Consider the following 25,911-nt stretch of genomic DNA (forward strand, 5'->3'; position numbering starts at 1 on the left):
CCCCAGTCATGTTACTGAAGTCTGAGATCAAAACATTTTCTTCATATTCTGGATGTGTAATTCTTTAGAATGGTATTTTCGTAGAAAATCTCCTAGTTTATGTGACTTCTGTTATGATAAACCAGACAATATAAAGCAGGTTAACGTCCTCAAATGGCAGTCAGGCTTGTACAGAATTACCTCACTGTGGGAGCTGTGATGATACCAATGAAGAGAATTCTACACCAACTTAACGGATGGCTGGCTTGGAACACAAAGATATGCTTCAAGAAGAAGGTATTCAACTCAGTCAGCTGAAAAAGGAGAAATTAGTCAAGCTGGTACTTCATGCTAAGTCATGATCACATATTCCTTAAACAGGCATTCTACAATGAAAAATAAATGATATGTTCAAAGCATTTTCAGAAAATGGATGGGGTCTTCTAAGGGTTGCTGTTCAAACTCGCTAATAGCCAGCATCACATGGGCACAGACCAACTGGGGGCCTAGGGGGAGGTGCTGGGGTGGTGGGAGGGGCACACAGGGGCTCAGAGCGGCAGCTATTTGTCACGTTTCCTGGTTTGCAAGATTGTCACTGGATTCATGTGTGTGACCCTCTGAGATAATCAGGAGAGAAATGCTCAGAGCCTACAGAAATTGTGAAAACAAATGCGTGCCATGGAACACCTATGCAGCCTTACAGGAATCAGGCCAGCTCTAAAAGAAATTCAGCCATAGATAAGAAAACTCTTTAACAACCAAAAGAAGCTTGAGATGTACCCTGAGAGATGACTACATACTGGTACAGCACATGCCTGGGACTGGGATGGAGCAGGTCCTCAACCAAAGGTTTAGAGGTGTGAAGCATTGGCCTAAGTGTCACCTAGGGGCCGTGGTCCTTCTCCCTGAGGTTAGCACCCTCCTGAAGTTCATCATGATCAGTCCCAGGCAGCACAAAAGACACTGTGGCTGGGACGTGGCTGCTCTCTGCCCAGAGCTGGCTCCAGATGCCAAACAGGGCAGAAACTACAGAAAGGTCACTGTGCTTGGAGAACACACCACACAGACTGACAGGTTCACTTCAACTACATACAGCGTGTATTGTTTTCCCACGGCGCTGACTTCAAGAATATAAAATAAAAAATAGTCCACTAATTAACACCACGTATGGAGAACTGATCCCAGCAAAACACTCACACCCAGGGGAACAGTGGGTACCATCAAATGCCTCCAAGTGGTTCCAGTCTAGGAGCACTATTCTATCTCTCCTTGAAAAATCCAATCATTCCTCCTTTTAAGTAAAAAAAAAAAAACCTTCATGCTTTCTGTGACATTGGCTCTGATAAGGCAAAGCTTAATCCTAATCCATTCACAGTTCCATTTTTATAAATACTGACTTCTCCAAACCAAGATGATTATTTAGCTCTTCACATACACTTCTGTATACATAAACTCCTTTTATTTATTTATTATTTTTGAGACAGAGGCTCACTCTGTTGCCCAGGCTACAGCGCAGTGGCATCATTATAGCTCACTGAAACCTCAAGCTCCTGGGCTCAAGCGATTCTCCTGCCTCAGCCTCCTGAGTAGCTGGGACCACAGGAGCGTGCCACCACGCCTAACTAATTTTTCTATTTTTTTAGAGAGACAGGGTATGGCTATGTTGTTCAGGCTGGTCTTGAACTCCTGGGCTTAAGCAATCCTCCCCCTCAGCCTCCCAAAGTGCTAGGATTACAGGCGTGGGCCACTGCGCCCGGCCAAACTCCTTTTATTGAGACAGGTATTATTCTCTATGTGTGGGCAAGGAAGATTGCCTGTCTTAAAAGTGACATCTGCTAATTTTTCTTCCTTATGTTGGGAGTATTTGCTGTTTATTGTCGAAAATATAATCTCCGATGATTCTGAAAGACCCTTCAGGCAAAAGCTGGTTTCCCTTGGCTAGTCTCCAAAAGTTGTGAAACAACTTAGGGAGGGGAGGATCAATAAAAAAGACTGTCTCTAAAAAACAGAGATGTTTGATAATCCTGGCCAAGACCCCTGGTGGTATGAATTACTTTCATCATGAAATGGCCCACTTGGACAACTCTCTGGAGGACTCACATCACCAAAAGTCTCCAATTCCCCACAGGCAGTAGAAAGCTTATTTAGAGCTCTACAAACTACCAAAAGCACTAATAGCTGAGGTACAATTTTAACCAATAAACACTGAATTAGGAATGTAAGAAAAGCCTTCTCATTTGTTCCTTTGGTCTTGAAAATGATCATTCTAAAATGCAATCCAAGGCTTAACTTACTGGGTGATGGATGACAAACATGACTTTTTTTTTAAGGAATGAAAGCTCTTTCTAATTTGTAATTCCAAGATCCATATTTTAAAATGTCTTCACAATGAAGCAAGACCTTAGGCATAATAACATCACTTTAATTATTCTACATGCCAGCTGCATAATATTATATTTTCTAAAGCATCTGGCTGGGAAGCAATGTAAACTAACATTAACCCTAAATTCCTGAAAGGTTTTTACTTTGTTTTTTGTTTTGCCCCTGCTTCTGGGCATCTAAAAAAAATACCTGCCAGATGATCATGAAAAGGTATATTCCAGCCACTCTCTGAAAAGAAGATTTGGGGTCAAACCATCGAACGTAGGTCCAGCTGGCAGGAGTGAACTGCAGCACAGCTCTCTTGATCTTCCCAGTGGTTGTGTGAATGTCCCTGCAAGATGAGAACGGCTCCAGTGAAAATCCAGAGAGATAAGGAGGAAGGGGGCGAAAACAAACAAAAATTAAGACAAACAACATGTGCATTGATGATTTTATGATGAATGTTCAGAGCAAATAGGTTGCTTTTCATTTGAAGAGTCTCTCCAAGCTCTCCCCAGTCACAGGTGAAGCGGGTGGCAGAAGCACACCCGGTAAGGAATTTCATGGACAGGCACCTCGCAGGACTGTCATCGCAGTCAGAGATCAGGGAGTAGCTGAGCCAGGGGAGGTCTTCACTTGTGAATTTGTGACAAAAGCGGTGAAGCATTTAAAGACAACCTGGAATGAGCCCAGGAAGGGTGCAGATGCCAGCTGGGAGACCATCCCTTCCCACTGCTCGCTCCATACTCTTGAGATCACCTACAGCATTTCTTTACTCTATTTCTTTCCAGAGAAGTGAACGGTTTGGGTTGATGAACAGTGACATTTAACCTTCCTTCGTCTTAATCCTAGAAATCATTCAATTAAAAGTTTCATACTCCCATGGTAGAAACACACAGTCCCACATTTTGCAAATGAGAACAGTTAAGCTCGGAGAGAGCAAGTGGCTGACGCAGACTGGCCTCATCAGCATCAGAGCTGTGTACAGACTCAGCCCTCTTCCACTAGTCTAAGAAAGTTGAAACCCAGGGTAAATGCCATTTAATAACTGGTAAAGAGTCCTTAATTCAACAAATGTTTATAGTATGGAACTTTAGGTCTCTGACATTGAGCTAAATGCTGAAGGCACAAGCACCAACCATCAGGCTTTTTGTTCTGGTGGGTGGGAGCAGGGGGAGGGGTGGAAACCAGGGCTCTTCCTTCAGCCACCCACCTACCCATCAACAAGTCTGCACTGAGAAAATATCACAGAAAGATCTGTGGCACAACGGCAGCAAAAAATAGGCACAATCCAAAAATAAACAAGAACTACAAAGTGCGTGCATTTAAAAAAATGGCAAAAGTGCATGGAAAGACCTAGAAGAAAATGGGAACAAATAGAGACACAATGTGATCAGGAATCAAAATATTTAACATAGTGAAGAGGGTAATTCAACTTAAGTTAATCTGTATTTATTTATACATTTAATATGGCTTAAAAATCCACCAACGGGATTACTTGTTTATTAGTTGACTTATGTCTTGGTAACTTGACAAAATGATTCTGAAGTTGAATTTGAAGCACAAATGTATGAAAACAAGGAAACGTTGTGCCAGCATTTAAGGAATCAGACCTCCTGTGCAAACGCAGGCTCAGCTGCTTGCTATCTGTGTGCCCTTAGGCAAACTACTAAACCTAACCTGTACTGTCATCCCTAAAAAGAAGGGAAAATAATAGTGTCCATCCCTAGGACCAAGGTAAGGCTCAAATGAGATATTGCTTATGAAGCTTGCATGGAGCAACACTGAGAGAACAGCTGCTGTTTTTGTTACATTATATATTGCCTTAAATATATTTTAAAATGTCCTTTCAAGTCAGTGGCCAAAGACAGGGTTATTAATAAAAGATATGAGGAATACTGGTCAATCAATGGCAAAAACATTGTGAAATCTCAAATCTCCCTCTCGTATCATATAACAAAATAGATTTGAGATAGGCTAAATAAGTTCTCTGAAAAAAAAAGTGAAGCCATTAAAGAACTAGAAGAAAATACAGGTTAACATCTACCTGAACAAAAAGATTAAAAGTATATTTGAAGTTTAAATGAAAAATCTACCACAAACTAAATTAAAAGGGGATGAAAAAATAGAAAATAAAATCACATTTATGACATGTTAATAACTTTTATCTATAGAAGGCACTAATAAAAGAGGAAAAATCCAACAGAAATAGCTAGAACCCCGTTATCACACAATTTTGTGTGATAAAATTGACAAAGGTTTAAAAATACAATTTAAGGAAACAGTAAAATAGATACACACACGCACATATATATATATTAAGGGTGAGATTATAAATTGGTGTACTCTACTTCTAAGAATTTATTTACCAAAAAAAAAAAAAAAAATCAGAGATGCACACAAAAATACATGTCCAAGAATGTTCACTCTAGCCTTCTTAATAAAAATGAAAAACTTTGAAACAACTAAAGGACCACAAAAGGGAACTGGTTAAATACTTTATGGTTTACCCATATGTTGGGATATGAAGAAGCTCTTTAAAATTTTAGAAGAATATTTAATGATGTGAGAAAATGCTCTTTTGTTATACAAAATAAACTAAGTTTTTAACACAATCAAAGCAACTATTAATACGACTTTCACTATCAGGACCCTTATGCTTTTCTTCCTTAGCAATGACACGGTCCTGCCACAAATTGAAAAGCAAATGTAACTAACCAGAATAAGGCAATGACAGCAGTGTGCGCTGTCCCCCATGGGAGCACAGAGGAGGGGCACACAATTAAACCAGAGAGTCAGAGGCAGCGTCTCGGAGAGGTGACAAGTAGCTGAATCAGCAGAGAAAAGGATGACCGGCCTAGCCGGTGAGTACACAGGTCAAATCCCAGGTAAAGAGGGGAGCATGTGCATGAACACAGAACTGCAGAGGCCCGGGAGGGTGTGGAGAAGGGCCCTCCTCTGCCAAGCTCATGGATGCACACTTCATCCTAAAGTCCACGAGACACTGTCACCGGGGAATGACACGATGAACTTGATGTTCTTACAATGATCACTCAAGCCATGGTGTGGGACGGATTGGAGGAGCTAACCCAATGATGGGAGTCTGAATCCAGGCTGAGGCCGTAGGGATAGAAAAACGGGGATGGATTTGAGAAACATTTTGAATCACAAGGGTGTCAGGACCCTCCGAATGTATGGGGAGGGAAAGAGAAAATTATAAATGATTTAGCATTTTCTGGACAAATGCTTGAAATTAGGTTTATAATGACTTATAAGTTTCAATTATCAACATGGAATTTATAAGTGACTCCTTCCAAAGCACTTAAATATACACTATGAAAAATTGTGGCTAATGTCCGAGAGGGTGGCGACTCACTTGAAGCTTGCCCAGTGGTAAGTCCTCATCTCTAAAAACCGGCAAACGACCATGCCCAGCCAAATGCCGCCGCCGTTGCACAACAGGATGTCCAGAATGACTTGATCCCACCAGCACTCGGCAAAATTAGGCAGAAGATGCATGAAGAAAAGCTGAGAAACACAAGAGCTCATGGTTGGAAAAATAAACAAAACTGGGTACCGTGAAGAAACACACATATCCTTTTAATAATACACTGTTTTAGAAAACAGTTGTTGACATTTCATTATTTCCTAATGTATACATATAAAAAAAAAAAACAAAAACCTCAACAATAACAGGGTCTGCAGTCTGGTACTTGTTTTTTATTTGGTGGATGGTTTGTAAACAACACTTATCCAAACAGCTCTTCTTTTTTTGACATAAAGCTTTAAAGAAATAATGGTCTCTCTTGAAAAATACTACCAGTGAATTCCCTTGGCTAACAATAACATAACCAGGATCTGGGAGGGGAAAAGGAGAAAAGTTTTCATGCCTGACAACAAAGCACTGGAATAATCCTCAGTATTAGCAGCTTGAGAATTCAAGTTGTACATTTCAGAAGTATCCCACAGACATTTAGGTAAAACAGTGAGTAAATCATAAAAGCAGAACGGTGATCTCTCAATGACATGCTGTAAGAAACATGACAGCCTAATAGGAACTATCACACTAACCAGTTCACAGTAATGACAATCTTTTATTAAGTGCCATGATGTGCAAGGTGGTGAGAGAAAAGGGAAGTCAAGGGCCTTGATCTCAAGGGGAGGGACCAGGTGTTTATCCAGATAACCAGAACCACAAAATGTGGCAGACTGAGGCAACAGTTACAATGGTGACATTAGTGGAGTCTGGGGAGGGGGGAGGAAAACAGATTCATTCTGACTGGGGGCAAGTGGAGAAGGCTTCTGGAAGGAAGATACGTTGGAGCAGGAACATTAAGGACAAGAATGCTGACTTCAAAGAGACGGAGATGAAAACGAGGACATTCCGGGAGGGAGGAACAGTGAGATCAAGGGTGGAACAGAAGACTCTTGGAAATTGTTCTGCCCAAATCCAAGGGTGTATCAGCTGGGCCCAGGACAGCATGCCCTGCTGTGTGAGGCCCAGTTTAAGAAGGTGAAATACAAAGACAATGCTGGGAGTTCTCTGGAAAGAGATTAGTCTGTAATTACAAACCTTTGAAATAACATAATAAATACTGCAAAGATAAAACGGTACTCATGAAAGCATTTTGTGAACTACAAATAATATATAAATATGAGGAATTTTTCTTCTTAATGTGCCTGCTGCTGAGAAGCTACAGAAGAGCTACTGCGTGTGATGGCTTGTGGCTTCCTTCTCACTCCAGGTGGGCCGGGCACTACTCCTGAAGTGTATCCCAGGCTCCAAGCCACTAGATGGAGCCTGAACTCTTGCTCTTAGATGGGGAGCAAAGAAACTTCAATGATACATATTTGCTGAAACAAAACTATACAAGGGAGTGGGATGTGGAGGAAATCCTTCAGTCTAGGAGCTTTCTCGGAAGGTACCAGATGCTGGGGGTTAGATGGGCCCCACGGAGACCCGAGTCCAAGGAGCTGGAGGGGGCCACATTTCTTCGTTCACAACGAATTTGTGGAGCATCTGCCGTGTGTAAGGCAGAGCCCTTGGGTCTGGGAATACACAGACGTGGGCCCTGCCCTCTCGAGGCACAACATTTAGCATGGAAGAGACACTTATCAAGTAAATAACATGTGACGAGCATTTCAGAGGAGAAGGGGGAAGTGCTCTATTTCCAGGGGTATGAACGTGGAGCCGCCCCAGTGGAGAGGCTCCGTGGGGTGGGGCTATAGGCAGGGGCCAGCTAACCTGGGCCTCGTAGGCAGGGTCAGCAGGATGGATTCTGTTTTAAGACTAATAGACAAACACTAAAGAGCTCTGAGTAGGAGACAGACTTAATCTCGTGGAGGTGGAGAAGATGGCTTTGGTAATACCTAGTGTGAAGGGAAGGGATGAGCATTCAGAAGAAAGATAAGGGTAGGTTTGATACGAGTGGGAACACTGACGAGACTTCCATGGGCTGCGCAGGTGTTTAAGAGTCTACAGGACGTGGAGACCACGGGACACGGGGGAGCAGGGAACGAAGGTACAGGATGCCCCATCCTCAGTGTGAGCGAGGCAGAGGCAGGCAAGGGAGGCTGATAAAGGCCAGGCGCCTCGCACAAGGTCATGCAGCAGCCGGGTTATGACGACGTGTGGAATTCAGAGCTGGAATGCGGTATGAGGGTAGGAATGTGGGCGTCACGTCTGGAATAAGGAAACAGGTCTCTGAGTTCCCTCGTCTGTACAGCCGGAACATACATACACCACCTCTCCTGGTTAGGATTTATGACGACATATGTAAAGTGTCGGGTGCTACTATGGATGGGTTGAGCTGTGTCCTCTCACAATACTGCACAATGTGAACTTATTTGGAAACAGAGTCACTGCAGAGGTAATTAATTAACATGAGGTCACATTGGAGTGGAGTGAGCCCCTAATCCAGCACGAATGGTGTCCTTACAAAAAGAACACCATGAAGACTCAGCACGCACAGGGGGAACACCGTGTGAACCTGACGGCAGAATGAACAAAGCCCAGGAACAACAGAGCCTGCCAGCAAACCACGAGAAGCTAGGACAGAGGCCTGAACAGTTCTCCAGAACAGTTCTCAGAAGGAACCCTGCCAACTCCTTGATGTCAGGCCTCCAGCCTCCAGAACTGTGAGAGGCACGTTAACGGCAGCGACAGCTGACTGGCACACTTCTCTCAGTCAGGGTCAGGACAGTGACCGGCGTCAAGAAACGTGCTCATGGCCAAATTTTGTTCTCTGGGAATAGTTAACTAAGAATAATACAAAAACTGAACAACAAAGAATTAGCTCCCCAAATTTCACTTTGCTAACAGTTTTTCAAGACCACATCTCTTCCATTAACTCATTGAGACAAACTTTTGATTACTGACACAGTGGATCTTTACTGGGAATCTATTTTTCAGCTAGAAAATATTCTGGATGCTCTTATAATTCTCAAACACCACGATTCTACTCATCTCAGACTGGAATCCAGCTAGTGGGTAAATCCATGTATTGAACTCTAAGCAGATCTCCTCGTTCCCATTACTTGTCTTGGGATTTTAACTTCATTCTTTAGCTTTATTTCATTTGTTTTTCTTTAAATCCTCGAGGATAGAGGCACACTTTATCAAATTAACAAGGAGGTTCTTCTGTTTGTTTTGTTTTTAAACAAAGGTATAATATATTCTTATGGGATGGCTAAAATAGTTTTGTACCACAGGGGCTGGAAACTGGAGGAACTGTTAACAGATTGTCTTCGTCCTATGTACAGACTGTGTGCACTGTCCAGTCTGGGCAAGCCCTGGCCCCTCCTTACCTCGGTTAGCTCCCAGGTGATACTGATTGTCCAGCAGAGACCGTAACTACGGATTAGCAAGGCCTTCATGGCCCAGCCCCAGAAATGTCCAAATGCAAATATATCAAAGTGGCTGATAATCCTCTCCCAGGTGATAACATGGCAGTTCACAGCATATTCCTATTTAAAATAAAGAAGGGAGTAATTAATGAAACTCTAGAAGTCAACTTGCTTCCAGGATTCTGACAGTAAATGAAAAGAACAGATATGACCTTGACAACTAATCCGTGTCCTGCTCAATTAAAAAAAAAAAAAAAAAAAAAGAATAACTTAAGAGTCTTGAGGAGAAATGGACAAGTATTAGAGTTTATAAATCAGAATTGCTTTGCTCTCAATTGCAAAGGTTGGGTTAAAATGGGAAGCAAAATAATTTTTCAACACATCCTAAAGAAGTGGTATCACACAGACCAAGCTATCTGACCACAGGGTAACTGAGTTAAAGCCAGTAACAAAAACATAAATAAATGAATCTCAATAGATTTGGAGATTTAAAAACATATTTCTAGATATCATGGATTAAGGAAGAATTTGTAATAGAAATTTTAAAAATATTTACTACTAATGGTAATGAAAATATATTAAAATTGATGGGATATAGTTAAACAGAACTTAGAGGAGAATGTACAGCTTTAAGAGTTATATCAGAAAAGGAACAAAGCTGAAGCACCCAACTTCAAAAGTTAAAGAAAAACAACAGAACTTTCCACCTGAAAATATAGCAGACTACATAATTTAAATATTAAAAAAATTGTGTAACAATCTGAATGGAACTAGAGACTATTCTCCTAAGTGAAATATCACAAGAATGGAAAAACAAACACCACATGTACTCACTATTAAATTGGAACTAACCGATGAGCATACATGTGCACAGAGGGAAGTAAAACTCAGTGGAAATCAACTGAGGGGGGAGAGGGGCACAAACCAACCTAACGGGTACTCTGAACACTATTTGGGTGACAGGCACACCTATAGACAGGACTCAGGCATCACAAGAACGATTCATGTAACCTAAAACATTTGTACCCCCTTAATATTCTGAAATTTTAAAAAATAGAAAAAAAAATCTAGTAAATGGAAAAAGGCAAGAACAAAAGTGGTCAAGCTTTTGAGGTTTTTCTTAAAGAAAAAAGAAGGCAGATGAAAGAACATAAAACTGATTAAAAATAGGCCTGCACACCTCAGCCAATCTATATGAACATATGGTTAAGCACAATAAAATTAACTTCTATTAAAAAATAAATATTTTAAAAATTACAAATCTCTTGAGAGTTTTGATTCCATTTCTAATGTTAATATGATATATATTTCTAAATAACTTAAAATCTTGTATTTTAGTAGTTATTATGAAAGTAGTCATATGACTATGTGACACTATGATAATATAACATTTATCAGGAATCTCATCCTTTCTTCCCAAAATTAATCTGATAAGAAGTAGTAAGAGTTGGAAAATATCCACCGATTATCAGCCAGCTAGAAGAATTGCTATAAACTATACTAATTTTAAAGTGCAGAAACGACACTTTCTAAGAGAGCAAAAGAGCTTCTCTGTCTCTTCTGAAACCCACCACACCAGATTTCCTTCTCAGATAAAATACATTTCAATTTGCAAAGCTCAGGAGACTTTTTTTCAAATTCTATTTTTTGAGAAGCAGTGTGTTGTGATATTATGCCATGTAAGTGGGAAATCTGGAGAAAGGAGAACAAAATTCAATAAGAATAAGTCAAGATAAGGCTTTAAATAAAACCAAGGTGCCCTGCAGAAAGACGAGAATTCTCTTCCCAGACTCTGGAACAGCATGTTCTTGTCCCAGGGAATCTCAGGCCAAGGGAGAGAAATGCCCTTGGGCTAAAGCAGGTTATGTTAAGAAGACAGGCAAGGTCCCATCAACTCCAAAGTCCTCCACCACCCTGCCCTCTCCTCACTGTGGACCACGCTGCACATTGTAGGGTTAGATTGGGAAGGGCTGAGACTGGTTTTCAGAAAGCTACTCTTAAAGTAATCACAGCTTGAAGACAACTTTGGAGGCTTTTACACTTCATTAGAATATATCTATGCTATGATATATGGGAAGGCATTTTAAAAATCATAAAGAGCCAAATACATCTATTAGTAGTAGTTATTTATTAATGAACAGATTTGCCAATTATCCCCTTCACGGGGACCCTGCGGCCCTGGTGCGGGGAGGGCCGTGGGGCACTTAATGGAGCTAGGGAGCTGCATGTAGGCACAACCCTGGGAACCAGGATAGCTCAGGGCCAGGGCCTGGAAAGGGGGGCCGAGCGGGCAGGGGTGTGCCCGAGAGTGAACAGTAAGCAAAGACAAACTGCCAGCTGGCCCTCGGCCTATCACGATGGCTCTACCCTCTTCCTCCTTGCTCACCACCTAACTAAATACCAAGTCCTGTTCATTTTACCTCGCCAAGTTTTTCTTTCATCCGTCTTGCTGACACTAGTATTTCTTGCTTTGACTACTGCAATAGCTTTCTAAAATTGTGAAATGAATGTGTCAGGCACTCAAAGAAGTATAGGTGACGCTATAATAAGCACCTGGCTACTCGCCTCCAGCTTAAGCCTACAAAAAGATCCTGGAGACCATAATCAGATCGTGTGTGTGCACACGTGTGCATCTGTCTGTGGACGTCTATGTCTGCGGTCGACGGCGGTTGGGTAACACGCCTTCCTAGTGTAGAAGGATCTGTACTGCTGCACGCTCCCGGCCCCCAGCCCCTCTCTCGCTCACTCCTCTCTGGGGGAGTTGCTGACTTTGGAAGAAGACAGAGCTCCAACCTCTTTTAGTCCCTTTAGAAATTATTTGCCTCGGACAGCAAAGGTTCCCGTCTGCTCCTTCACCCACATGGAAATTTTTGTGGGTCGGGCCCTGCCTTGTGGAAGAAAACTGTGGTTGTCCAATGGGCCAGGAGAGGCCAGGCCTGCCCAATTCAGCCCTGGGCTGAAACCAGCTGCTCCGCTGTGCTTTTATAGCAAGATATTTTGAACTTTTGTTTTGTTGTTGTTTCCAAACTCAACTAGAGATCAGAATATTATTGATTGACTCCTAGAACATCAACACAGATCATGTAGCTCCTCTGCTTATAAACCTTCCATGGCCTTTTATTCCATTTAGAATAACACTGAAACTCTCATCCCGCTGGCCCAGCCTTTGCAGCCCCCTACCCCAGCATGGCCCTCGGCCTCACAATTCCTACACCCCCTCAGCTACAGTCCCAGCTCCATCAGGGCTGCCAGCCAGGCTGTCCCCTCCACTGCAATAATGGCCTCAGCCCCTCCCCAAACTTTGCCTGGCCAACTCCCACTCACCTTTGAGTTGTCACCTTAAATATCAGCTCTTCATGGAGGCCCCCCCTCATCTCCCAGATTAGATCAGGTCCCTTTTATAAGTTCTAACAGCACCCACTCCCTTACACACACTGCAACCACAGGTAATGATCATGTTTTCTCAATTCTGATGTGCCTTTTTCACACTGCATTATTTTGAGAATTAGGATGAATATTTCAATATATTACAATGCACGGTACTTTATAAGGCTTCCTTTTTCCCCCTTCCAAGTCATACCTATAATTAATGGTGCATCTTAAAATGGATATTGACCTCCTGAACCCACAATCAATTTCGATGTTATAAAAAGAAGGATCACCAGACATCACACGCCTCCTACTGGGATACACGGCACCAGCTATGAAGCAGTCACACCACAAAAACTGATCTGGAATCTGGAATCCTATCCAGCTCCTACACCTAAGTTCCAGTTTATACGAAATATAGGGGGACAAAGAGACACCCTAAGTGATGACACTGCAAAATGTAAGCTGCAAAATCCAGGCGTGAAAAGCCCTATAGAATAACCAATATGGTTTCTTTGACAAATAAACTTTCAGGAAAGGGTTGGTGGAACTACAGATTAAAAGAGATTTAAGAGATGCATCGGATGCAACGTGTGAACCTTGTCTGGATCCTATTTTGAACAAATCAACTGTACAAAACATTTATGAGGCAAGGAGAGAAATAAGAACATTCACTGCATACTGTTCACTGTTAAGTGGTTATGTTAAAAAAAAAAAGTCCATATATTTTAGATTTAATGTCTGAGAACTGTTTCAAATTAATCCAGGATGTGGGGTGAGAGGTGAAACAGGATTGGGCATGTATCAATTATGCTGAATTTGGGTGATAGGCACGTGGGGTTATAGATTCTCTATCTTGCATATGTTTAAAATTTTCCAAATAAAATTGTAAGAAATCATTAAAGTTATCTTACAGTTCAATAGCCAATAATTATTTGTTTAATTTGTCTTCTTGCAGACTCTAAGCTCCAAGAGGACAGGGAGTGTGCCTACCTGTCCCACTCCCACCAGCATGGCGTCTGGCATTCGCTACACAAAAGACTGCTCTTCAGACAACCCAATTTACATATGAGTTGCACTCTCAAAGCTTGTCTGAAGCTTAGAACACATATTTCCTAATACAATCAATATTTTAAAAAGCAGCAAACTTTCCAGACAATTACACAAAAAAACTACCTCTAATAGAAGTTCAATGATCCCCAGATTAAATTTATAATATTAATTCCAAGAAAAAATTGAGTTTGAGTTTCAATGTACATTACCAGGCATGGACCACCATCTGTCAGGATTAGGAAAGGGTGGCAGTGTGAAGGAATGGGGACAGTAGGGACCCTGGGAACCAGGGTATTACAGTCCTTCTGTCCTGCATAAAGGAATCACCAATGAACAGGCCCTTAGACTGGTGAAAGACTACTTTTAGGAAGTAAAAAGTGATGGGATGAAGGATGGAGAAGACGAGACTGTCCTAGCACCAGCTAGAACTGCAGAAGCTGAACACAGCCTCGCTCTTTGCTTGGCTTGGCAAGAAAGAACTAGTCAATACTTGAAAAGCAGACTTTAAAAGCCAGTTTCAGCTATTTTAGGGCTACAAGCATGACATTCAGATGTCCCTGTGAGGTCACATTCCTAAGGAAGCTAGATGTCAAGAGCAGTGGTTGATTAGACCTCCTCCCACAGGCTGTGAGAACCGGATGGACAGAGATGCCCCAGCACAGCCACCTCCAAGTCAATTTACTTTGCTATGTGAGGGCAGGGGCTTCTGTCCCCGTGGAGTTGGGGTGCTCAAAAACCGAATAAAGATGTTTGGGAAAATATCATATCTGGGGTATCTTTCCCCTGATTTCATAAGGCTCCTATGTGCACCAAAGCACTTACTATTATAACTATATCCTTGAAGCACAGTCCAAAGGGAAGTATAGGTTTGAAGCCAGAGAGATCTATCAACTTGTGCTTTCAGTGACATATTGGCATTTTAAGCTTCTGTAAAATGGTGATATTTTGCGTGAGGCTTACATAAAGTGCCCAGCAGAATGCTTGGCAAAGTAGACAACCTATAATCAGTAACTGCTATCATCATCACTATAACCACCGTTTTCATTATCATCATCATTATAAGCTAGTAAGTCATGCTTTGCCATTCTCTTCCTTGTAAGAAATCCCAAGACTTTTCCTCCTGAGACCTATAAATAATTTTTGGCATTCTTATTTTTGCTTTAGGTATGGCCCTTAAAAAATTTAAAGATAAAAATCTAGGCCGGGGCAAGGGCTCACACCTGTAATCCCAACACTTTAGGAGGCCGAGGCAGGAGGACTCCAAGAGTTTAAGACCAGCCTGTGAAACACAGTGAGACCCCGTCTCTACAAAAAAATAAATAAATGTATAAAACAAACAAATCTAGAAACACCATTTCAAGAAGGGTCTGACCAATGTCAACCATGGTGGAATAACTGGACCTTTTATTAAGTCCTTTTGTCTTATTTGTTTGTCAAAATAAACCCATCTACAGCCCAAATGCCTATTCTCCTTTTCTTGAACATTATCGGGTTTTTCTTCAACCTATACCAAATATTAGGCATAAAAAAAAATTAGGAAGGAGCACACTATAGTATAAAGCACTGTGATATTGTGATTCATAATAAATACATATTTTGGTCTTTGTCCCCAATTCCCAGTACAGAGCTCCTAAAACCCTTGTAATTTCCTGAGCGACAGGGGTGCCTGGTATATCTTTTGTTCTAATATTTGGTCTTTGGCCCCAGTTCCTGACCCAGAGCTCTTAATCCCTTTGGATTTCCTGGGTGATAGGAATGTCTTTTGTTCTGATGAAGCGACTCTTGATAAGTTCCTGAGTAGGGCTGGTCACCAGAAAGACCAATCCATGATTAGAATCTTGGAACTTTCAGTCCCACCCCACATCCCCTGGGAAGGGGATGGGGCTGGAGATTGAGTTAATAATCGATCGTGCCTACATGATGAAGCCTCCATAAAAACACCTGAACTGTGGGGTTTGGGGAGCTTCTGAGCTGGTGAACACATCCACTGTGACAGGAGGGTGGCTCACCCCAACTCCACAGGGACAGAAGCCCCTGCCCTCAGGACCCTTGTGGACCTCGCCCTGTCACCTCTTCATCTGGCTGTCCACCTGGATTCTTTCATCATATCATTTATAATAAGCTGGTAAATATGTCTCCCTGAGTTCTGTGAACCATCATAGCAAATGGTCGGGTATAAGGAGGGTGTTTTGGGATCCCCTGATTTGAGGTCAGTCAGAAGCTCAGGTGACAACCTGGCCTTGTGATTGGCATCTGAAATGCGTGCGGGCAGTTGTGTGGGTCTGAGCCCTTAACTTGTGGGATCTGACGCTAATGCCAAGTAAACAGTGTTGGATTTGAATTAAACTGGAGGATGCCCAGCTGGTATCTGCAGAGTTGGAGAACTGGTTGGTGTAGGGAAAACCACACATCTGGTCACAGAAGTGTTCACTGTGAGTGTAGACAAAGACAGTTGGTTTTTCCCATACAAGTAGTCTTTTCAGTGAAACCAAAATACACAGTAGTTTTAACCAAGAATAAAATTCTTTAAATGTAGTTTAAAAAAAATACTAAATGAAATGGCCTAAATGCTTACAATTGGCCTCTTCCTGGCACAAGATCATGGCCTCGGGGACGGAGGAGAAAGGGCACAGGTGCTGAGCATAGGCCCCCGGAGCGGGACTGAAGCCCAGTGTGTTCGGGGCACCGTGACAGAGCTCACAGCAGGCCTCCGTAGATAACGTTACTTCGGTTATTTCACAATACCCGCTGAAATAAGTATCATTACAATATTTTCACCTTATGAAAAAGAGAATAGGCTAACAAGTACTTTCCCCAAAGTCTGACGGAGGCAGAATTCACACCCGAGGCTGTCTGACGATAATGTGTGTACTCTTCCTAGCGTAGCCCTTTACTTCATGAGAGGATTTCATTTCCCTGAACTATATTATTTGTGGAAAACCGTGCAACTCAGCAACCTGCCCAGAGACCTGGTTTTTAGATATCTATGCAGGAAATACGGAGAAGGAACAATTTAAAATGTTAAGTCTACTACCTCCTACACCCAGGCGATTTCGCAACGAGTCCATTGACAAGTACATACCATGATATCTGCTTCCCTTGTGGCGTATCGAAGATTTGGATCTAGCCAATACATTAGGGATTTAACCTGCTCAAAATTCAGGAATAGCAGGAATACCAGGAACAGGAAGTAGAGCACGCTGAGTCCTGAGAGAGACAAAAACATGTCCAAGTTTAGGAGAGACGCAACTGCCAGACACACGACACACATTAGCCTCGAACGACACTGCTCAAACCAGACACTAATGCTGTAACCCAGCCTGCCGAGACCCCTGTTACAATCTGGTATTCCCTTTGAGGAGGGAATGTAATACACGTCCTAATTCAGGTTGAGCGAGGTCAGTGAAACTGTCTCAGAGAAAACGATGCTCGGGCTGAGACCTGAAAGACCAGCAGCCAAAGGGGGTGTGGGGCGGTGTGAGGCATGCGAGCAACCTTCAGTAGAGAGAAGGGGTGTAGGTCGGTCCCTGAAGACAGACGTCCAGGATATGACTATGGCCGGGGCACTGGCAGAGAGGGGAGCAGAGCCAGGTGGCCCTGAAATGACAGTCAGGGCTTGGAGGCCACGGCCAAGTTTCAGATTTGACCTTACGTTAAATGGGGAAATAAGATGACTGAGGTAATATTTCACGAAGCCGTCTAAGTAGCCCAGAGGAGGCAAGGCTGGGTGGGGACAGCCCAGTCTGGGGCCACCTTAGAACTCCAGGTGTGAGGTTCAACAGGTGGCCCAGGGACACTTATTCGAGACTCACACTCCAGATTAGTCCTCGTAGGCATTATGTTATTGTCATGTCATATCATAATTGCTATCCTAAGAATCACCCCATGTTATTAATATTTTAAAAAGAAAAGTTAATACACTTTAAGAAGGCAAAAGCCTATGCAATATATTTTAGAAAGATTCGAAAACCAATCACTAGAGGCTTTGCCATTTCTCTCTCTGCTGAAGCCATTAGAGGTAAAACATTTATGGAGGACATTTAGACACTGTGATACAAATGACCTTGGCTCACAGGGCCCATCCAAGCTTGGCTCAGCACTAATCTCCAGTGAGCTGCTCTAGAGAGCACGCCCGTGGCTGGCATGAAATCCACCGCAAGCAACACAGCGCCAGGCCTTCCAACCAGTGTCCCTCTCCCGGCCTCAGGGAGCTCAAGGGAGGCCCGGGTGGAGTGTGGCCAGCCCAAGTCATGCATCCCAGGGCCCAGACAACACACGTTTTTAGGCACATTGCTACGAGAACCACCTAGATGTGCACTTATGCAGCAGCTGTTTCTACAAATTTTCACCTTAAATGCCCCCTACTACATTTTTAAAAAATTATGATCCTTTTAAAATAATTACTTTAAGACAGAAAGAAAGAGTCCGTGGTACAGGGACTGGAGTTCTTGGTTGGGCTCTGAGGTCTGTGAAGCCCAGACACTATGTGCAGAATCATGCCAGGCTGGCGGCATACGTGGGCATACGTATTGGGAATGGGTCTGTAGGTCTCATCAGATTATCAAAAGGTCCCATGTTCCCAAAAAAGGCAAGAAAAAAAACTGCTCATTACCTAAATAGATCATTTGAAACAGGGAAAACTCTAACTCCTAACTTCAAGCAGCACTATTAAGTCTATGGGATATAAGTATGATACAGCCAGCACTATCTTTCTAAAAATGTAAATGTAATCATGTCACTCCTCTGGGAAAACTCTCCCACTGGTCTTCATGCCTCTCTTACCCTGGCCCACAGTCCCCTGTGATTCTGTTTGGGCCCAACTCTGGGACCAGGCTGCTACTATTCTCCGTGGGCCCACTACGCTCGGGCCACCCTGGCCTGGAACACGCCAAGTGTTTGCTAGCTGTGGGGCATTTTAGCAGCCTTTGCCTTTGCCTGGGATCCTCCCCTCTGCCCCAGTCTTTGCAGGCTTAGACCCGTATTTGCATGTCAGTTTCAGGTCAAGCACTACTCCCTCAGGTCCCCCAGCCACCCACACACTCTCACTTCGCCCGGCTTTCACTAGCTTCCTACCACTTCGTGACAGCTGATATGTCTAGATTATTGATTTGTGTAATAGTGTGTTTACTAGCTGCCCTCCCTCCCTGAGTAGAAGGGCAGCTCCTGTCTGTCTGGTCCTCCCTGGTAGCCTCCAGCCCAGGGCAGCACCTGCACAAAGCACACTCAGTGAATTGTTGCTGAGTGAAAGTTCACCAATAAACTCAAAAACATTAAGAGTTACCTAGGAGCTCGAAGGCTGAAAGACAAATAGGCAGCCTTTAGCAAAACATCCATTTTTCAGAATCCTTGAATGTTTTTACGTAAGACTACATTTTCCAAACCTAAAATAATTTTCTTAATATCTTATTTAGGCAAAATGAAGCCAATATCCAAAGTTTTGAAGATTTATTTTAAATCTGTTCAGGCAATTTGACTATTTGGACTATAAAATCAAGTCAAAATAGTATATCTAATATTTATATGGTTATCAATAAATCTTAGTCCAAATTAGGGCTCTGTGTCAGACTTCTCCCTTTTCCAAGTTCTTTCCCATTCACAACATTGAAGAACTTGAACTGCTGGGTTTTCATTCCCTCCTGGGTGTTGACAAGACAAACGTGCTCATTGGATGTACCTGAGCTTGCACTAGCAAAAAGCAACACAAAGATGCATAAAGGAAAACAAGTGATATTTGCTTAAGTAAAACCCTGTGTACATTAAGAGACAGCAACATAAGAAAGGGGCACGTGGAATTGAAACAGTTCACAGGTAAGGGAATTTAATTCATCACCAATACTGTACTTTGTATCAAAAAATTTTAATAGAAAATTTGTATTAGGAACACCAAAAAGTAAAAGCTTTTTGCATAAAGTTTTAACTGTAAAATGGTAAGTAAATATGCTATTAATGATATGCCAAAAAAAAGATTTCTAAAATACAACATATTTTTACATCTACTAATGGAAACTCACCAAAAACCATTCGCCATAAGGCTGGATGAGGCCGGGTGAAGGGACCTGCAGACAGATGACAGGATAAAGTTAGAATGAACGAGTTTCAGAGGAGGCGAAAACTAAAGGTGCTGTTGATCTCCATATAGATAAGGGCAAGAAAAAGCTTTCTGCTGTTAATATGATTATTATTATTTTTGCTACATAAGTACTTTGAGGTCAAAGTCTAGGTTGAAATGTTCTCTCCACATTGTTATAACTGTCACCACAGTCATCACAGGCACCAGTTTCCACAATACAGTTTTTTTTAAGCTTTGTCTTTAGCAGTCAGAACATAATTTCCCAGGGAAACAATATTTTGACAGTGAGTAGGTCACCAGGCTAGCCTTTGCGTGTGCGTAATACACATTGTACACCAACAAGTGACATTCCCCAGCTGCCGAGGTGCTCCAGGGAAAGAGTCTGGACAGCCCAGCTTTGTGTGTGTGTGTCGGGGGGAGGGGATAGAGTGACTAACGGAAAATGAAAGAGGAGAGGGAGACACTGCTTTGAATACAAGTAGTATAAGCAGTGAGACGGGGCAAACCCTCTGAGCACTGGAACATGCCAGTACACTGGTGTCTCATTATGATCTGTGGTAACAAAACACTTCGGACATGGATACCCAGGTCAGGTAGGGACGCAAATTCCATACAACTGAAAAAAGTTTCACAGGACAAAATTTATCCTTACTGTGAGTGATACAGCAATACTTTCTCTTCTATTTCATTTAAAAAAAGCAGAAGAAAGAGAAGAAAGCAAGCTGGGGTTTGATCCCCTAATGGATTTACCACTAACTGAAGGGTTACAACTTGCAAATATGAGAAAGTACTGCTCTAGTAGGTACCTATTCTGTTTGGGGCTGTCCACACCTTTTGAACAGCCTTCCTACACTTGGAGAATTTCGAGTGTTATGAATTCCACATCCCCAGGGAATGCCAGAGCTTGTTCCCAGGCTTCTTTATAGCTAGGGCTCGGTCTGCAGTTGCACCCGTGCCAGACTTGGCCTTGGGCACTGTAGAAGGAAGTGGGTAGAGCTCTCCCCTCTCTCTCTCTTTCTCCAGTGCTGGCCAGCAGGGGCGGTAGTAGGTGGTGATCCTCACACTAAGGTGGCACAGGGGATCATGGCAGCTCCATCAGAATCTGCTGCAGAAGTGACAGTGGGGCAGACTACAGCCAATGCTCACTGGGGCGTCCTCCTCAGACCAGTTCTAGGGGTGGTGCCTGTTCCTAGAAGCTCAGCCTGCAGCCTAGTCCTTATGCCCTCCTACAATTAACAGGCTCTTTAGTGAACAGAGTCAGTTTCTGTTACTTGTAACCTTGAATTCTGTCTGGGCCAAACATTACATTGCAATTTTTATTCTGGAATTCATTCTAAAAATAGCCTAGATCTTTTCAAAAAGATTACATTGAAACATATTTTAACTACTTTCTTTTGATGAATCAATTCATATTATGAAAATTAGTTACAAGTATCCTCCACCATCCAAATCTATTCAATTTCAACACTTCGACAGTGACAGTTCAGAAGGTGAGTTCGATTCGCGAGAAATTCTTCTTTTTCCAAATACATTTGATTCCTGAGTTTGGGATGGCAGGTGGTAAGGGAGTTACCAGATGGTTAGGGAGCTCAGATGGTTAGGGAGTTAGTGAAAATTTTATCCAAACCTGTTTGATTTCTGAGTTTTGACAGTGAGGGCTCAGACGGTAAAGAAAACCTGCATTCCTTTTGATCAGTTGCTCCTTTCTCACGAAGTCCTGGTGATGCATATAAGGCAGAATCTCCTTCCAAGCAACACAACATGGTCACCCTTCGTCAAAAGTCATTGGGAAACTGATGCCTAAAATTGTCATCTTTTAAGTGATCTTTGGTTCTAAATGCTATTCTTTCCTGATATTAGGTGACAGCTCTTGAACTTGTCACCATGAATGACTTCTGCATCATGGTGGCTGCCTGGCTTGGAAATACTACTTCATCAACACCGTTAAATCAACCTTTTGGACATAACATGGGACCCCAGCTTTCGCTATGGTTTCCTCTTGTAAGGTTCAACTCCAAAATTTTATGACCTATGATTTGGCTTACAGCAGAATTCCATGCCAAATCAGCACTTGAAATTACACATATAGTGTTATTCTCAAGAGCAATGATAATGACAGAGTCCGCAGTACTTTCCTGAGCATGGAAGGAGGTACGCACACAGTATCTCTTAGTTTTCCTGAGGACTCAGTGATAAAGGTGCCTCCATCATTCCCACTTTACAGACGGGCATACTGAGGCAGGAGCAACTTGTCCGGAGTCATGCAGATCACAGGATCCCACCTCAGCTCTGTCAGATTCTCATGTCCCCGGGCTGAGAGTCATGTGGACCACCTGTGGACTCTCCTATAAACTCTACCCAAACTGGGATGGCTCAGGAGGAGGGCGATTTAGAGGGGGAAACTGAGGGTCGCGCCAGGACTGGTTCCAGGGCCAGGAGAGTGAGGGGAGAGAACAAGCTAGAGAAGTGCAGAGTTGGAGCAGAAGGAGCCAAAGGGATGGCGGGGGCTGCCACAACATGGAATTGAAAGGCCAAGAGAGGGCAGGGAATGATGCCTCTACAGTGGGGAGCCAGGGACTCTCGTGACCCAGGTGAGGGGAAACACTGTATCTTTTGCCTACAAAAGTGAGATAAGGTCCTGGAATGTAAGGTGACCCTTTCAGTAGCTAACTTCAAAACCCAATCTAGGTTTTATTTCAGTCATCAAATCTGCCTCCCCACCAAGTGTGAGGCTTATCACAGCTGCCCACTGCCTTCTGAAAAGAAATCATGAATTTTTTTTAATGTAGTATTTAAAAAGTGCCTTCTAGTAGCATTACTCACTAAGAGTACCATCTTTACCATCTGAGACAGCAATATGGCTAAAAATATGATTTTATTTTTAAGAAAAATCGAGAGTGAGGCTGGTGTTTTCTGGATTATAAACCTTGATACTCATGCTCGCCAGGTCACCCGCGCTGGGCTACTCCAGCCAAGTCACCTGGGAGGATCCCACGGGGGTGTGTTTTGGGGGTGGGGATGCACCCGGCATGAGCCCCACCCTCCACAGCACCCACACGCCCGGCGTGGCAGCTCTGCCCCGTCCCATCCTGCGAACACTCACTTCATCTCAATGCCTTCCCCACAAACTTTATTTCCTGACAGACTGTTTTCTCAGTGGTCTTGTGAAGGTGAGATTCCTTTCCTCTCTCTGACTATTGTTATGGTTCTGAGATGATCAAAAGGGCTCCACCTCATGGTGTGCTTTCCACGGGGAGTTTCTGTCTATCTATATTTTATATCTGATTTGATAAAAGCTGCCCGGAAGAGTTTCGATCCTTGGTTCGGTTACTCACGTTCTGGGTTATGCTGGAGAAATGGGGAAGGTATCTTAGGACAGTGACACAGAAACAAACCCTGTTTTTGTTCTAGATCGTAGCTTTCGTAAGAGGCACAGTTAAAAACTACATCAGTCCCTTTATCTAGAATACATAATTTTCAGATATTAATCAGATATTAACAGCAAGGTTAATTTCAAAAGAAACAGAAACCAACTGTCTTCATCATGAGAAGAGCAAGCACTTAAAAAGCTAGCTCAGAAATTAGAAAGTAAGATCATTGCTTGACTCGGCAGGAAAAGTCACACTTATGAAAAATCACGTTCAAGGGACTTAACCTTAGGGAAGTATAATTCTTTTAATACAAATCGGAAGTCGCCTGTCCAACAGCTACACACTTGTACCCTTGGGCGAGAGGCCACCTGGCAAGCCCTCTTAGTCTATTTCTTCTTTTGGTTATTATTATTTTAAAGTTTAAATTCTTCTAGAAAAAAATCGAAAAGGTTAAAAAAAAAGATTGTCTCTAAGTAAATTTCAAACCTAAGAAAAAAAATTTTTATAAGAAAAAGTAGTGAAGCAGAGGACAGAAGATTGGGAGAAAGAAGAACATTTCTTCTTCTTTTTTCTTAATTTAGAAGATGGTGAACCTTCTGGATCAGTTTCAAATATCAAGGAGACATGATTACCATTAATGTTGCTCAGAGAAGTCAAATAAAGAGGAAGGACAAACAGAATGTTAAACTCAGGGAAATGAAGAAATACTAGTAGTTTGCTCTCCTCAAAAGACCTCAGAGAAGTGCTGAGTGGCGTTTCTCTTGCAGACAACAAAAGGAAATGAGAGGGCCCACTCTGTGAACTTGTTTCCTGGGGATTCATTACCTAATTCAACGTATATTTACTAAGAGGCTGCCGTGGTCAGGCCCAGAGCTAGGGAGGGGTGGGCTGGCTTGGGTGGGGCGGGTGGAGAAGGACGACGGAGCGCTCAGAAGCGGGCGGCGTACACCAGACGGGGCCTGTTGAAAGAAATCTCACAGCCAACTGGAGACTCAAATAGGTTTCTAAATTTCACTCCAGTGATATGGTGGCATAGTTAAAATTACACTTACACTTGTGTGTCAGTGCTATAAAGGGATGAAGGTAGCATTTTTTAAAAGGTTTTTAAGGGAGCCAAAAAGAGAATGCAGAAGAGAATAGAAGAAGGCAGAAGAGAAGCCGCATGAAGTGGACGTTAGACCCTCTCCTTCCCCTGGTCTCATCCTGGGGCCTCTTCCTCCACGTCTGTTCACAGGACTGAAGGAAGGAACCCTAGAACCTAATCCTGCCACTCACCCTGTTGACTGTCACACAAAATTTTGTTTTGACTGTCCACTCCTCTCTCATAAAACTCAGGGGCGAATTCTAAGCCAGTGGAGGTAAACTAGTCCCCTGTCATTCTTCCAGACAATAAATATCTATTGAATATCTACTCCTCTAAGTATTATAAATTCCTATGCTCAGGAACAAGAGACATGTGGCCCCATCCGAGTCAAAAAGATGGGAGGACAAGTGTGCCCAGCAGTCTCTAGAAAAGGTTTCTTCAATTTTAAATAAAAGATGCACAGAAAGAGATAATCTCTTCTGCTGGACACTGCCTGCCACTACGTGTCCGGCACTGGTGGAGCAATCTGAAGATCAGGGCAGAACACAGGACCACCACGCTGAAGACGGCAGAACAGAAAGGGGCAAGGAAGCTGGGCCTTCCCAGGCCACCGAGCTGCTGAATCAGCCAACCCTGGAATTATCTTATCTCAGGATTTCTTGTTACGTAAGAAGGTAAACATCATCCTTGTTGTTTAAGCCATTTTAAAATGGGTTTTCTACTGCTTGTAGCCAAAAGCATCCTGACTGGTATAAAACCCTACAGGGAAAGTCATGGGCCTCCTTTGTTATTTAGACTCTACAAAAAGAATCATTGGGGCCCCTTCCTGTAGGAGTTGACCAATTCTACCACATAGATAGTATGTATGAAGTAACTCACACGTATGAGATGAGACATGCAGACACAATCAAACTTAGGCCTCTATGCAAATGTGCAAGGCAGCCTTTACTAGGTCAAGGACAAATGCATTTGAAGTTGCCAAAACAGAATCACTCTGGGCATGCTATCCACGATGGGCACTTTCCCAAAACTGCTTTTGAAGGAGAAGGCAAGTTTGGGGCTCTGTTTCTCCGGTTCATTTTCATTAACTAATTTGAGAATATGTGCCAAAGGTGGGGAGAACAGAAAATAAGGTGACAAGACTGGGGCGAGCAGAGGCATGTATCCACCCAGAGAAGCAGCCATTCAGCAGCAGGCCCCTGGGGAGGCCTGTTGTCTGAGAGCCGGCTCTGACACGGAGACCACACAGCTTGGGGGCACCCTTCCCCGGGGCCCTGCCAGCTCCTACACCTGCACTGGCACCTCCCAAAGCCGTCCTGATTTTAAAATATTCAATAACATTCTTTCATGTGGAAAAGTTAAGTTTTACTAATCTATGCAAGTTGTGAATAAACAGATCTTTAGAAAACAACCTAGGTAAACATAATGTGTTTGCTATGTACACAGGACTTTAAGAGAATCCCATAAGTCCTCTCTTCTCTGACTAATGTCCCAGTCCCTCCTATAGGACATTGAACTGCCATTGTTCTTTTCTATACCTATCTGAAACCTTATTTTTGGCATATTCTGCCTACTGATGAACATGCATGGGTGGAGGGCAAAGGATGGTAAGGCAGGAATAGAGTAGGAAAAGGAGAAAGCAGGAAGGTTCAGATCAATGTAGTGGCTTCTGCTAGTCACAGCCAACTTCTGGGCAACACAGGAGCATGGACTCAACCACCAGCCACCTTCTGCAGGATCTACAACACACTAGGTACAGGCCAACTCAGTCCCCACTC

The 25,911-nt window shown here is 42.9% G+C and overlaps 1 protein-coding gene across 1 annotated transcript in view; it reads right to left on the bottom strand.

The window, feature by feature from the left end:
• The window catches only part of PTDSS1 (phosphatidylserine synthase 1), a 59,417-nt gene that overhangs the window by 17,492 nt on the left and 16,014 nt on the right, over nucleotides 1–25,911 (bottom strand). Inside the window, exons 3-8 of the mRNA XM_069466193.1 lie at nucleotides 19,620–19,664; nucleotides 16,691–16,815; nucleotides 9,148–9,306; nucleotides 5,717–5,868; nucleotides 2,551–2,692; nucleotides 181–293 (exon numbers count right to left, since the gene is read on the bottom strand). Coding sequence (XP_069322294.1) covers nucleotides 181–293; nucleotides 2,551–2,692; nucleotides 5,717–5,868; nucleotides 9,148–9,306; nucleotides 16,691–16,815; nucleotides 19,620–19,664 — 736 coding nt within the window. The remainder of the gene's footprint in view (nucleotides 1–180; nucleotides 294–2,550; nucleotides 2,693–5,716; nucleotides 5,869–9,147; nucleotides 9,307–16,690; nucleotides 16,816–19,619; nucleotides 19,665–25,911) is intronic.

This window comes from Eulemur rufifrons, chromosome 3 (genome assembly GCF_041146395.1).
Source record: "Eulemur rufifrons isolate Redbay chromosome 3, OSU_ERuf_1, whole genome shotgun sequence".
NCBI lineage: Eukaryota > Metazoa > Chordata > Mammalia > Primates > Lemuridae > Eulemur > Eulemur rufifrons.